The 13,233-nt window shown below is 46.7% G+C and overlaps 1 protein-coding gene across 1 annotated transcript; it reads left to right on the plus strand.

Annotated features, from left to right (window-relative positions):
• The first annotated feature begins 11,247 nt into the window (after nt 1–11,247).
• LOC119352311 (heavy metal-associated isoprenylated plant protein 39-like) lies at nt 11,248–12,444 on the plus strand. Its single transcript, XM_037618990.1, has 3 exons — nt 11,248–11,436; nt 11,558–11,633; nt 11,777–12,444. The coding sequence occupies exons 1-3, from the start codon at nt 11,431–11,433 to the stop codon at nt 12,121–12,123; spliced, it is 429 nt and encodes a 142-aa protein (XP_037474887.1). The 5' UTR covers nt 11,248–11,430; the 3' UTR covers nt 12,124–12,444.
• The last annotated feature ends 789 nt before the right edge of the window (nt 12,445–13,233 follow it).

A 13,233-nucleotide genomic window follows, 5' to 3' on the forward strand; every position in this document is an offset into this window, starting at 1 on the left:
TGGGCTTTAGTGGAAAGGAGAAAGGGGCAGCCCAAGGTGGCTGTGCACCTCCCCCTTCCCCTAGTCCTATTAGGACTAGGAGAGGTGGCCGGCCCCCTCTCTCTTTCCCCCTTCAAGGAGTCCTATTCCAATTAGGATTGGGGGGGGGGGAATCCTACTCCCAGAGGGAGTAGGACTCTCCTGGCGCGCCACACTTGGCCGGCCAGCCTCCCCCCTCTAGTCCTTTATATACGGAGGCAGGGGCACCCCAGAAACACACAAGTTGATCCACGTGATCTATTCCTTAGCCGTGTGCGGTGCCCCCTGCCACCATAGTCCTCGATAATACTGTAGCGGAGTTTAGGCGAAGCCCTGCTGCTGTAGTGCATCAAGATTGTCACCACACCGTCGTGCTGACGGAACTCTTCCCCGACACTTTGGTGGATCGGAGTCCGGGGATCATCATTGAGCTGAACGTGTGCTCGAACTCGGAGGTGCCGTAGTTTCGGTGCTTGTTCGGTCGGATCGGGAAGACGTACGACTACTTCCTCTATGTTGCATCAACGCTTCCGCAGTCGGTCTGCGTGGGTACGTAGACAACACTCTCCCATCTTGTTGCTATGCATCACATGATCTTGCGTGAGCGTAGGAAATTTTTTAAAATTACTACGAAACCCAACAGTGGTATCAGAGCCTAGGTTATTTATGTTGATGTTATATGCATGAGTAGAACACAAGTGAGTTGTGGGCGATATAAGTCATACTGCCTACCAGCATGTCATACTTTGGTTTGGCGGCATTGTTGGACGAGATGACCTGGACCAACATTACGCGTACGCTTACGCGAGACCGGTTCCCCCGACGTGCTTTGCACATAGGTGGCTTGCGGGCGACTGTCTCTCCAACTTTAGTTGAACCAAGTATGGCTACGCCCGGTCCTTGCGAAGGTTAAAACGGAGTCTATTTGACAAACTATCGTTGTGGTTTTGATGCGTAGGTGAGATTGGTTCTTACTTAAGCCCGTAGCAGCCACGTAAAACTTGCAACAACAAAGTAGAGGACGTCTAACTTGTTTTTGCAGGGCATGTTGTGATGTGATGTGGTCAAGACATGATGCTGAATTTTATTGTATGAGATGATCATGTTTTGTAACCGAGTTATCGGCAACTGGAAGGAGCCTTATGGTTGTCGTTTTATTGTATGCAATGAAATCGTGATGTAATGCTTTACTTTATTACTAAGCGGTAGTGATAGTCGTGGAAGCACAAGCTTGGCGAGACGACAACGATGCTACGATGGAGATCAAGGTGTCATGCCAGTGACGATGGTGATCACGACGGTGTTTCGGAGATGGAGATCACAAGCACAAGTTGATGATGGCCATATCATATCACTTATATTGATTGCATGTGATCTTTATCCTTTTATGCATCTTATCTTGCTTTGATTGACGGTAGCATTATAAGATGATCTCTCACTAAATTATCAAGAAGTGTTCTCCCTGAGTATGCACCGTTGCGAAAGTTCTTCGTGCTGAGACACCACGTGATGATCGGGTGTGATAGGTTCTACGTTCAAATACAACGGGTGCAAAACAGTTGCACACGCGGAATACTCATGTTATACTTGACGAGCCAAGCATATACAGATATGGCCTCGGAACACGGAGACCGAAAGGTCGAGCGTGAATCATATAGTAGATATGATCAACATAACGATGTTCACCATTGAAAACTACTCCATCTCACGTGATGATCGGTTATGGTTTAGTTGATTTGGATCACGTAATCACTTAGAGGATTAGAGGGATGTCTATCTAAGTGGGAGTTCTTTAATTAACTTGATTAACTGAACTTAAATTTATCATGAACTTAGTCCTGGTAGTATTTTGCAAATTATGTTGTAGATCAATAGCTCGCGTTGTTGCTTGCCTGTGTTTATTTTGATATGTTCCTAGAGAAAATTGTGTTGAAAGATGTTAGTAGCAATGATGCGGATTGGATCCGTGATCTGAGGTTTATCCTCATTGCTGCACAGAAGAATTATGTCCTTGATGCACCGCTAGGTGACGGACCTATTGCAGGAGCAGATGCAGACGTTATGAATGTTTGGCTAGCTCAATATGATGACTACTTGATAGTTTAGTGCACCATGCTTAATGGATTAAAATCGGGACTTCAAAGACGTTTTGAACGTCATGGAGCATATGAGATGTTCCAGGAGTTGAAGTTAATATTTCATGCAAATACCCGAGTTGAGAGATATGAAGTCTCCAACAAGTTCTATAGCTAAAAGATGGAGAAGAATCGCTCAACTAGTGAGCATGTGCTCAGATTGTATGAGTACTACAATCGCTTGAATCAAGTGGGAGTTAATCTTCCAGATAAGATAGTGATTGACAGAATTCTCTAGTCACCATCACCAAGTTAGTAGAACTTCGTGATGAACTATGATATGCAAGGGATAACGGAAATGATTCCCAAGCTCTTCGTAATGCGGAAATTGACGAAGGTAGAAATCAAGAAAAACATCAAGTGTTGATGGTAGACAAGACCACTAGTTTCAAGAAAATGGCAGAGGGAAGAAGGGGAACTTCAAGAAGAACAGCAAGCAAGTTGCTGCTCAAGTGAAGAAGCCCAAGTCTGGTCCTAAGCCTGAGACTAAGTGTTTGTACTGCAAAGGGACTGGTCACTGGAAGCGGAACTACCCCAAGTGATTGGCAGATAAGAAGGATGGCAAAGTGAACATAAGTATATTTGATATACATGTTATTGATGTGTACTTTACTAGTGTTTATAGCAACCCCTCAGTATTTGATACTAGTTCAGTTGCTAAGATTAGTAACTCGAAACGGGAGTTGCAGAATAAACAAAGACTAGTTAAGGGTGAAGTGACGATGTGTGTTGGAAGTGGTTCCAAGATTGATATGATCATCATTGCACACTCCCTATAAATTCGGGATTAGTGTTGAACCTAAATAAGTGTTATTTGGTGTTTACGTTGAGCATGAATATGATTTGATCATGTTTATTGTAATACGGTTATTCATTTAAGTAAGAGAATAAATTGTTGTTCTGTTTACATGAATAAAACCTTATATGGTTACACACCCAATGAAAATAGTTCGTTGGATCTCGATCATAGTGATACACATAATCATAATATTGAAACCAAAAAATGCAAAGTTAATAATGATAGTGCAACTTATTTGTAGCACTGCCGTTTAGGTCATATTGGTGTAAAGCACATGAAGAAACTCCATGCTGATGAGATTTTGGAATCACTTGATTATGAATCACTTGATGCTTGCGAACCATGCCTCATGGGCAAGATGACTAAGACTCCGTTCTCCGGAGCGAGCAACTGACTTATTGGAAATAATACATACTGATGTATGCGGTCCGATGAGTGTTAAGGCTCACGGCAAGTATCATTATTTTCTGAACTTCACAGATGATTTGAGCAGATATGGGTATATCTACTTGATAAAACATAAGTCTGAAACATTTGAAAAGTTCAAAGAATTTCAAAGTGAAGTGGAAAAACATCGTGACAAGAAAATAAAGTTTCTATGGTCTGATCGCGGAGACAAATATTTGAGTTACGAGTTTGGTCTTCAGTTAAAACAATGTGAAATAGTTTCACTACTCACGCCACCTGGAATACCACAGCATAATGGCATGTCCGAACATCATAACCGTACTTTATTAGATATGGTGCGATCTATGATGTCTCTTACCGATCTACCACTATCGTTTTGGGGTTATGCATTAAAGACAGCTGCTTTCACGTTTAAAAGGGCACCATCTAAGTCCGTTGAGACGACACAATCTGAACTGTGGTTTGGCAAGAAACCAAAGTTGTCGTTTCTTAAAGTTTGGGACTGCGATGCTTATGTGAAAAAGTTTCAACATGATAAGCTCGAACCCAAATCGGAGAAGTAAATCTTCATAGGATATCCAAAGGAAACTATTGGATACACCTTCTATCACAGATCCGAAGGCAAGACTTTTGTTGCTAAATTCAGAGTTTTTCTAGAGAAGGAGTTTCTCTCGAAAGAAGTGAGTGGGAGGAAAGTAGAACTTGATAAGGTAATTGTACCATCTCCCTTATTGGAAAGTAGTTCATCACAGAAATCTGTTCTTGTGACTACTACACCAATTAGTGAGGAAGCTAATGATGATGATCATGTAACTTCAGATCAAGTTACTACCGAATCTCGTAGGTAAACCAGAGTGAGATTCGCGCCAGAGTGGTACGGTAATCCTGTTCTGGAAGTCATGTTACTAGACCATGATGAACTTGCGAACTATGAGGAAGCGATGATGAGCCCAGATTCCGCGAAATGGTTTGAGGCCATGAAATCTGAGATATGCTCCATGTATGAGAACAAAGTATGGACTTTGATGGATTTGCCCGATGATCGTCAAGCCATAGAAAATAAATGGATCTTCAAGAGCAAGACGGATGCTGATAGTAGTGTTACTATCTACAAAGCTAGAATTGTCGCAAAAGGTTTTCGACAAGTTCAAGGTGTTGACTACGATGAGGTTTTCTCACTCGTATCTGTGCTTAAGACTGTCCGAATCATGTTAGCAATTGCCGCATTTTATGAAATCTGGCAAATGGATAAACAAAACTGCATTCCTTAATGGATTTACTAAAGAAGAGTTGTATACGATGCAACCAGAAGGTTTTGTCAATCCTAAAGGTGCTAACAAAATATGCAAGCTCCAGCGATCCATCTATGGACTGGTGCAAGCATCTCGGAGTTGGAATATACGCTTTGATAAGTTGATCAAAGCATATAAGTTTTATACAGACTTGCGGTGAAGCCTGTATTTACAAGAAAGTGAGTGGGAGCACTACATCATTTCTGATAAGTATATGTGTATGACATATTGTTAATCGGAAATAATGTAGAATTATTCTGCAAAGCATAAAGGAATATTTGAAAGGAGTTTTTCAAAGAAAGACCTCGGTAAAGCTGCTTACATATTGAGTATCAAGATCTATAGAGATAGATCAATCTATAGAGATAGATCAAGACGCTTGATAAGTTTTTCAATGAGTACATACCTTGACAAGATTTTGAAGTAGTTCAAAATGGAACAGTCAAAGAAAAGGTTTCTTGCCTGTGTTACAAGGTGTGAAGTTGAGTAAGACTCAAAGCCCGACCACGACAGAAGATAGAAAGAGAATGAAAGTCATTCCCTATGCCTTGGCCATAGGTTCTATAAAGTATGGCATGCTGTATACCAGATCTATTGTATACCCTGCACTGATTTGGCAAGGGAGTACAATAGTGATCTAGGAGTAGATCACTGGACAGTGGTCAGAATTATCCTTAGTAAAATAAGGATATGTTTCTCGATTATGGACGTGACAAAAGGGTTCGTCGTAAACGGTTATGTCGATGCAAGTTTTTGACACTGATCCAGATGATTCTAAGTCTCAATCTGGATACATATTGAAAGTGGGAGCAATTAGCTAGAGTAGCTCCGTGCAGAGCATTGTGGACATAGAATTTTGCAAAATACATACGGATCTGAATTTGGCAGGCCCGTTGACTAAGATTCTCTCACAAGCAAAACATGATCACACCTTAGTACTCTTTGGGTGTTAATCACATAGCGATGTGAACTAGATTACCGAATCTAGTAAACCCTTTGGGTGTTGGTCACATGACGATGTGAACTATGGGTGTTAATCACATGATGATGTGAACTATCGATGTTAATCACATGGTGATGTGATCTAGATTATTGACTCTAGTGCAAGTGGGAGACTGAAGGAAATATGCCCTAGAGGCAATAATAAAGTTATTATTTATTTCCTTATTTCATGATGAATGTTTATTATTCATGTTAGAATTGTATTAACCGGAAACATAATACATGTGTGAATACATAGACAACCAGAGTGTCACTAGTATGCCTCTACTTGACTAGCTCGTTAATCAAAGATGGTTATGTTTCCTAACCATGAACAAAGTGTTGTTATTTGATTAACGAGGTCACATCATTAGTTGAATGATCTGATTGACATGACCCATTCCATTAGCTTAGCACCCGGTCGTTTAGTATGTTGCTATTGCTTTCTTCATGACTTATACATGTTCCTATGACTATGAGATTATGCAACTCCCGTTTGCCGGAGGAACACTTTGGGTGCTACCAAACGTCACAACGTAACTGAGTGATTATAAAGAAGCATTATAGGAGTCTCCAAAGGGAGATGTTGGGTTGGCGTATTTCGAGATTAGGATTTGTCACTCCGATTGTCGGAGAGGTATCTCTAGGCCCTCTCGGTAATGCACATCGCATAAGCCTTGCAAGCATTACAACTAATGAGTTAGTTGCGGGATGATGTATTACAGAACGAGTAAAGAGACTTGCCGGTAACGAGATTGAACTAGGTATTGGATACCGATGATCGAATCTCGGGAAAGTAACATACCGATGACAAAGGGAACGACGTATGTTGTTATGCGATCTGACCGATAAAGATCTTCGTAGAATATGTAGGAGCCAATATGGGCATCCAGGTCCCGCTATTGGTTATTGACTGGAGACATGTCTCGGTCATGTCTACATTGTTCTCGAACCCGTAGGGTCCGCACGCTTAAGGTTACGATGACAGTTATATTATGAGTTTATGCATTTTGATGTACCGAAGGTTGTTCGGAGTCCTGGATGTGATCACGGACATGACGAGGAGTCTCGAAATGGTCGAGACATAAAGATTGACATATTGGAAGCCTATATTTGGACATCGGAAGTGTTCCGGGTGAAATCGGGATTTTACCGGAGTACCGGGAGGTTACCGGAACCCCCCCGGGAGCTATATGGGCCTTAGTGGGCTTTAGTGGAAAGGAGAAAGGGGCAGCCCAAGGTGGCTACGCGCCTCCCCCCTTCCCCTAGTCCTATTAGGACTAGGAGAGGTGGCCGGCCCCCTCTCTCTCTTTCCCCCTTCAAGGAGTCCTATTCCAACTAGGATTGAGGGGGGGGGGATCCTACTCCCAGAGGGAGTAGGACTCTCCTGGCGAGCCACACTTGGCTGGCCAGCCTCCCCCCTCTAGTCCTTTATATACGGAGGCAGGGGCACCCCAGAAACACACAAGTTGATCCACGTGATCTATTCCTTAACCGTGTGCGGTGCCCCCTGCCACCATAGTCCTCGATAATACTGTAGCGGAGTTTAGGCGAAGCCCTGCTGCTGTAGTGCATCAAGATCGTCACCACGCTGTCGTGCTGACGGAACTCTTCCCCGACACTTTGCTGGATCGGAGTCCGGGGATCGTCATCGAGCTGAACGTGTGCTCGAACTCGGAGGTGCCGTAGTTTCGGTGCTTGTTCGGTCGGATCGGGAAGACGTACGACTACTTCCTCTACGTTGCGTCAACGCTTCCGCAGTCGGTCTGCGTGGGTACGTAGACAACACTCTCCCATCTCGTTGCTATGCATCACATGATCTTGCGTGAGCGTAGGAAATTTTTTGAAATTACTACGAAACCCAACACTTTCGTCACCCTTTTGCTTCTTTGATGGCTCCCCATGGGGCCCATCCTCCACCTCCATTGGCACTGAGCCTCTCTTCTCCCCTGCCCTGACTCCCAACGGTTCCTGCGCTTTGCTACTAGTCCTCAGTGTTCTCTTATATGTGCCACCCTGCTTCCCAAGCCCCTTCCCTGCTTTTCCACCTTCGACATTACTCTGTACCACCCCTCTTGCCATGCTAACGAGTTCCTTTTCCACTTCACTTTTCTCCCTACCCAATCCCTCCTTTTCTATTGCTGCTATCTCTTGTTTCATATCTTGTTGGGTTAGTGCCTTTTCTTGTGCTACCTTTTCCTTCACTCTCAAGTCAGCTTCCTCCCGCTCCCTCTCCCGAGCTTCGCTCTCTGCCTTTGCCTTCTCAAGCTGCTCCTGCAACCTTTTTTCTTCATCCTCCTTGTCCTCCATGATTTTATCATTAACACCACCATTCTCTGCTCCTGTATCAGCCCCCTTATCCGTAAATGTGAGTTGCTTTCTCGAGATTAGCACATCTGAACTTGATGCTGGCAAGTTTTTTAACGGGCTGGATACCTCATCCCCCCCTCCTGATTGACCACTAGCATTGCTAACCTTCCCCGTATTGTCTTTCCTCCAAGATCGGTCATCACTTCGAGATTTTCCATTCCATCTTCCGTCATAGTAGCCTCGGCCATTGCTTCCGCTGCCCGCACCACTGCTCCATCTCCCTCTATCATCTCCTCCCCTCCTAGACTCTATAAAAGCCTTGAGATCCTTACCAAATTGTTGTTTTTCTCCTCTTTTTTGCTTAATGGAACAGTCCCTAGCATCATGGCCCATGATTCCGCACGCATAACAAAAGTCAGGGAGGAACTCATACTCAAACCTTGCCCATAGCTTTTCCTCTTTTTCTTTTCCTTCTACCTCTTTTGTGACAGTGAGCCAACTTCCTCGCATTAACGGTTCAGCTACAAGCATCTTCACCTTAATTCTCATGAAAATTCTGATGGCCATATCATCTTCCCCCACATCCACTTCCATTGTTTCTCCTATCAGGTTGCCGATCACCTCTCCATTGTCCCGATGCATGTCCCCAAGAGGCAGGTTAAACACCCGCACCCATATTTGCACATGCCGAAATTCATAGTCCTCAATCCTTTTAGACGGATCAAACTCTTCTAGTAGCAGCAAATCTTTATCAAACGTCCAGGGGCCCCCTTCCAAAGCCTTTCTTTTCTCTGATTCCTGTTTGAAAGTAAACAAGAAGATGTTCCCTCTCAAATCCTTGCAACTTACCCCTCTCATCGGACTCCATGCCTTCCCTAGCGCCTGGGCTAGCGCATCCGCATGTGTCGGCTTCTCAAAGAACAATTTGGCCATGGCTCTTGGTTCCATTACAATCTTCCCATATCCCCTTCCACCGATCTTCACTCCTTTCTTCTCCGCCTCCGACAGCTTCAGGCCCTGCAGCAGGTTATTCACCTTCTCCATCTCACACAAGCGAGCACAACGAACTAGTCTCTCGAAAGAATTAGGCTCCCGAGCCCAAAATCAGATCGTGGGTGGAGATCGAGCGGCTATCTGCCTGGAGGTCTAGGCTGCATACCCCGCGAAGAAAACGAGAGGTGCCGAGGGGGGCACCCCCAGGAGCGCCCAGGAGCGCTCCGGCGGCGTCGGGGGGGAAGGGGAGGCGCGGAGCAGCCGGAGCACAGAAACCCTAGCGGCGGCGGCGGGAGTCGCCCAGAGAGACGCCAGGGACACAAAACCGTCACCCACGGGACGGACTGCTAGGTCACTAGCTGTGTCCTTGGTCGAGCGGGGGAATAAAGAAATATTGAATCATTATGTTTTGCGGGATGGACGTTTCCAGCCAAATCGGAGGGGCAGAGCTCGGAAACTTGGGAGGGCTCAGCGCGTGTAAGCGATTTCGGCGCTGTATTCGTTTTATTTCAGACCGTTGTTTCCGCGTGCATGCCAAACAGCTGAATTCGAAATTTGGGAATACCCAATCCAATTCGGGGTCTCCATTACAGACATCCAAACGCAGTGTCATAGTAGAATTTTGCCCCGTTTCATAGATAAAGCAAAACACACACTACAGAGAAGGAGCCAGGGACATCACCTGACGGGCGAACATACAAGATACTGAGATGAGAGCATCCACGGTCGGACTTGGGAGATCCGCCCCCCTAAAAATCCGCGGCGCGTCCACAGATGGCCCAAACGACTCCATATATTTACTGTCGGGCCTCCATAGTCAAACGCAAAGGCTCAAATTCATGAACGTTGATCATATAGCACAAGTTCATCACAATTCGACGGTTTAACAAAGCAACAAAGCACAATAAAATCGTAGTTAGGCTTCGTTGGCTATGGTTTTGTTTGGGTGGACCCGCAGAGGGCCTGGGTTGGCCTTGAAACCCCATGCGACGATAAAGACAATGACCTTTTCTATGCAGCAATGACAATCACCATTGGTGATGGAATGAAGGTGAGTTTTTGGCACTCCCTATGGTTGAATGGGCTCAAACCTAAAGACATTGCTCGGGGCATCTTGGCCATTTCCAAGCGCATCAACAGTTGCATCGCTAAGGCGATGGCCAATAAAGCTTAGGTCAGACATATTTGTCTTACACGGCGGACTTTCGGTTATCCTAATACACCATTTTTGTCCAATGAATAAAATGATCAGGAAGACCTTTCATTTTTAAAACCTCAAACATAAAGTCTCAATTAATTTGATCATACACTTTTTCGAAGACAACTTTAAACAAGACGGCTGCACAGGTCACTTCTATGTAAGGAGTGAATAGATTCATGCAACAAAACAACACTATCAAGAATAATGCGACCTTTAATGAATGCATTCTGGAGTTTAGAAACAACTTTGTCAGCAATTTTCATAGCTCTACTATTAAGAAGTTTAGTAAAAAAACTTAAATGGCGCATTTAACATACAAATGGGGCGGTACATTTGAATTTTATCAGCCCTCTGGCCTTTAGCTAACAGAGTAACCACCTCATAACCGAGCCTAGAGACAGCTATTTTGGCATCATAAAAGTCATGAAAAAGCTTAAGTAAGACGGTTGCAAATAAGATGCCAAAGGGATGATTGCAAATAAGTGACCACCTCTATGGCTCTATTATGTCTCCTAGAGAAAAGAACATGTTTAACTTCTTCCGTCGTAAACTTGTGGATCAGTCTAGCTTCATCAATCCGATGGCGCATTGCTCCAATGGCGACCAGGCCGACCCGGAGCCGCCGTCGCGGCCGGTGTTAGCTGGCGACGCACTGGCACTCCGGCACCGGATCGGGCACGACCGTCATGTGCTCCGATAATGGCCAGGCCAGCACGGGCGCACCTAGGACGTGCAGCAGGTGGGCGCGCGCGTGTGGACAGGAGACCCGGCGGGTCGGGGTCAGGTCGTCGCGGCCAGCCAGCCATCCGTCCCACCCCCCGATCGACCCGAGATCCGGCGAAATCGCCCGCGCCCCTGCGATTATCATATATCCACCGGTTCACTTCTCTCTCCGTTGCGCAGTTCCGGCGCCACCGACCGACGAGTATCGGCCCGGCCCGGAGGGAGGCGGCTTCGTGGCAGCTTCCTTCCTGCTGCCCTGCCGTGACGTCGCCCCCGCGCCCCTTTGAAAAACCAAGAGGACAAGGCCACGCGACGGGGCGATGGGGCGCCGCGACGTCGACGTCCCAGTCCCGGGCTGCCTATATAACCCCGATCCCTTGCCGCCCAGATCACACACCACCACCACACTTCCCCCTCTCTTCTCGCGCATCGGGCTCATCGCCCGAGACACAGAGCACGCACACCCACGCTGTCCTTCCACTTCCACTCACAAATTTTATCACGTCGCCGCCGGCGAAACTCTCCGCTGCCTCGTGCGCCGCCCGTCTGTTTGCCCGCCGGCGCTGCGCTATGAAGGTGACTGCCGTCGGTCCGATTGGGGACTTGGGGGTTTCTTTACGTTGCAGATTTCAGCTGCGGCTCTTGATCTTGCTGCTCCGGGTTCTGATGGTTTTTCTTGTCTGGCGGCCGGGTGCAGAAGGTGGTGCTGAAGCTGGACGTGCACGACGACAGGCAGAAGCAGAAGGCGCTCAAGGCCGTCTCCGCTCTCCACGGTGCTCCTCTTTCTCCCCTGCTTCCTCTTCTCCAATTCCGTCCTCCTACCTTGCTCTGCTTCGTTGTGATCATAGAGCTGGAGAGAATTTTCTGCCGCTGATCCATGCTGGCGATGAAAACTCACTGCGTGCGCGTGGCTCAGGCATCGACAACATGGGCGTGGACGTGAAGGACCAGAAGATGACGGTGGTCGGCAGCATGGACCCCGTTGACGTCGTCGCCAAGCTGCGCAAGGTCTTCCCCGGGGTGGACATCGTCTCCGTCGGCCCGGCCAAGGAGGACAAGAAGGACGACAAGAAGGACGGCGACAAGAAAGACGGCGGCGGCGACAAGAAGGACGGCGACAAGGACAAGAAGGACGAGAGCAAGCAGGTGGTGTACCCGCCTCACTACTGGTACCCGCCGCCGCCGCCGCAGCACCACCACCCGCACCCGTACTACTTCGTCCGCAGCGCCGAGGAGGACCCCAACTCATGCGTCATCTGCTGATCGCCTCATCCCCATGGCACCGCCCTGTACATGTACATTTCTAGCTGGGCTGCCGGCGTGCGGCTCACCGGCGGTCACCGGTCGCGACCTGCTCCGGTGGTGGTTGGTGGTTGCTCCACTCGTCAGCCTACCTGCGACAGCGATCGCGATATATATGATCCGTAGATGATGTTGTTTTGTCTTGTTTTTTCGCTTTGGGGGGGATAAAGTAGACGCATCTGCCGAGTTTGTGATGCGCAGATGTGGAATCAAATAACAGTGAGGGAAAGGACTACAAATATATATATATATATATATATATATATAAAAACTTTCTGCAACGAATGCTGATTCCGAGTGGGTGGAGGCTCACCGGGTGCTCTCCAGTGATGATAGGAAATAAAAACACCGTAACGAGTGAAACTTAGGCGGCTAAATTGGTGTCAGTTATGATCTGAAAGTACTCTGAAGCTCTCTGACAGTGTTGTTTTCAGTCACTGGTGATCTCGATGGACGACTCTTCTATTCTATACAGGCAAAAGTACGTTCACAAGGATCGAATTCCCCATACGGAGCTCGCGTATTTCTATATTTTCTACTGTGTGACTAATTCGAGCTGAATTACCATATGTGCTTATTTCACGTGAAATCGATCACAGATTCTTGGAGGACGTGTGTGATTTTTCATCCATTGAAGGGAAAAACAAATGCATTGCCAAACGCCGAAGGGAGGCCCTCCTTTAAATCAAGAGTCACAGTCATAGGCTCTTCTTCTTATTTTTCTCTTGTCAGAGCCTCACAGAAAAGGCTGTATGTGTTCTTTCTTTTTGTTTTTTGGTTTCTTACTTGGCCGGCCAGCTGGCTGGGCCCACCAACCAGCTCTTAGGCACAATAACAGCTGGTTAGGTGTAACATTCTCCCCTCCTTAAGATGAGGCCTCCCCCTCCTAGATGGTAGTCGTGGGAAATCGCCGGCGTAGCACGTCGTAGTCCTCCCAAGTGGCCGAATCCGGAGACGATGACGACCACTGGATCTTGAGCTGGGCGCAGATGGCATCCGTATCTGCTGCCCAGTCCAGGTCGTCGCCGGCTGGTGCCTCATCCGCCCAGGTTGCCATGGTGCCCAAATTGG

This window comes from Triticum dicoccoides, chromosome 2A (assembly GCF_002162155.2).
Source record: "Triticum dicoccoides isolate Atlit2015 ecotype Zavitan chromosome 2A, WEW_v2.0, whole genome shotgun sequence".
NCBI lineage: Eukaryota > Viridiplantae > Streptophyta > Magnoliopsida > Poales > Poaceae > Triticum > Triticum dicoccoides.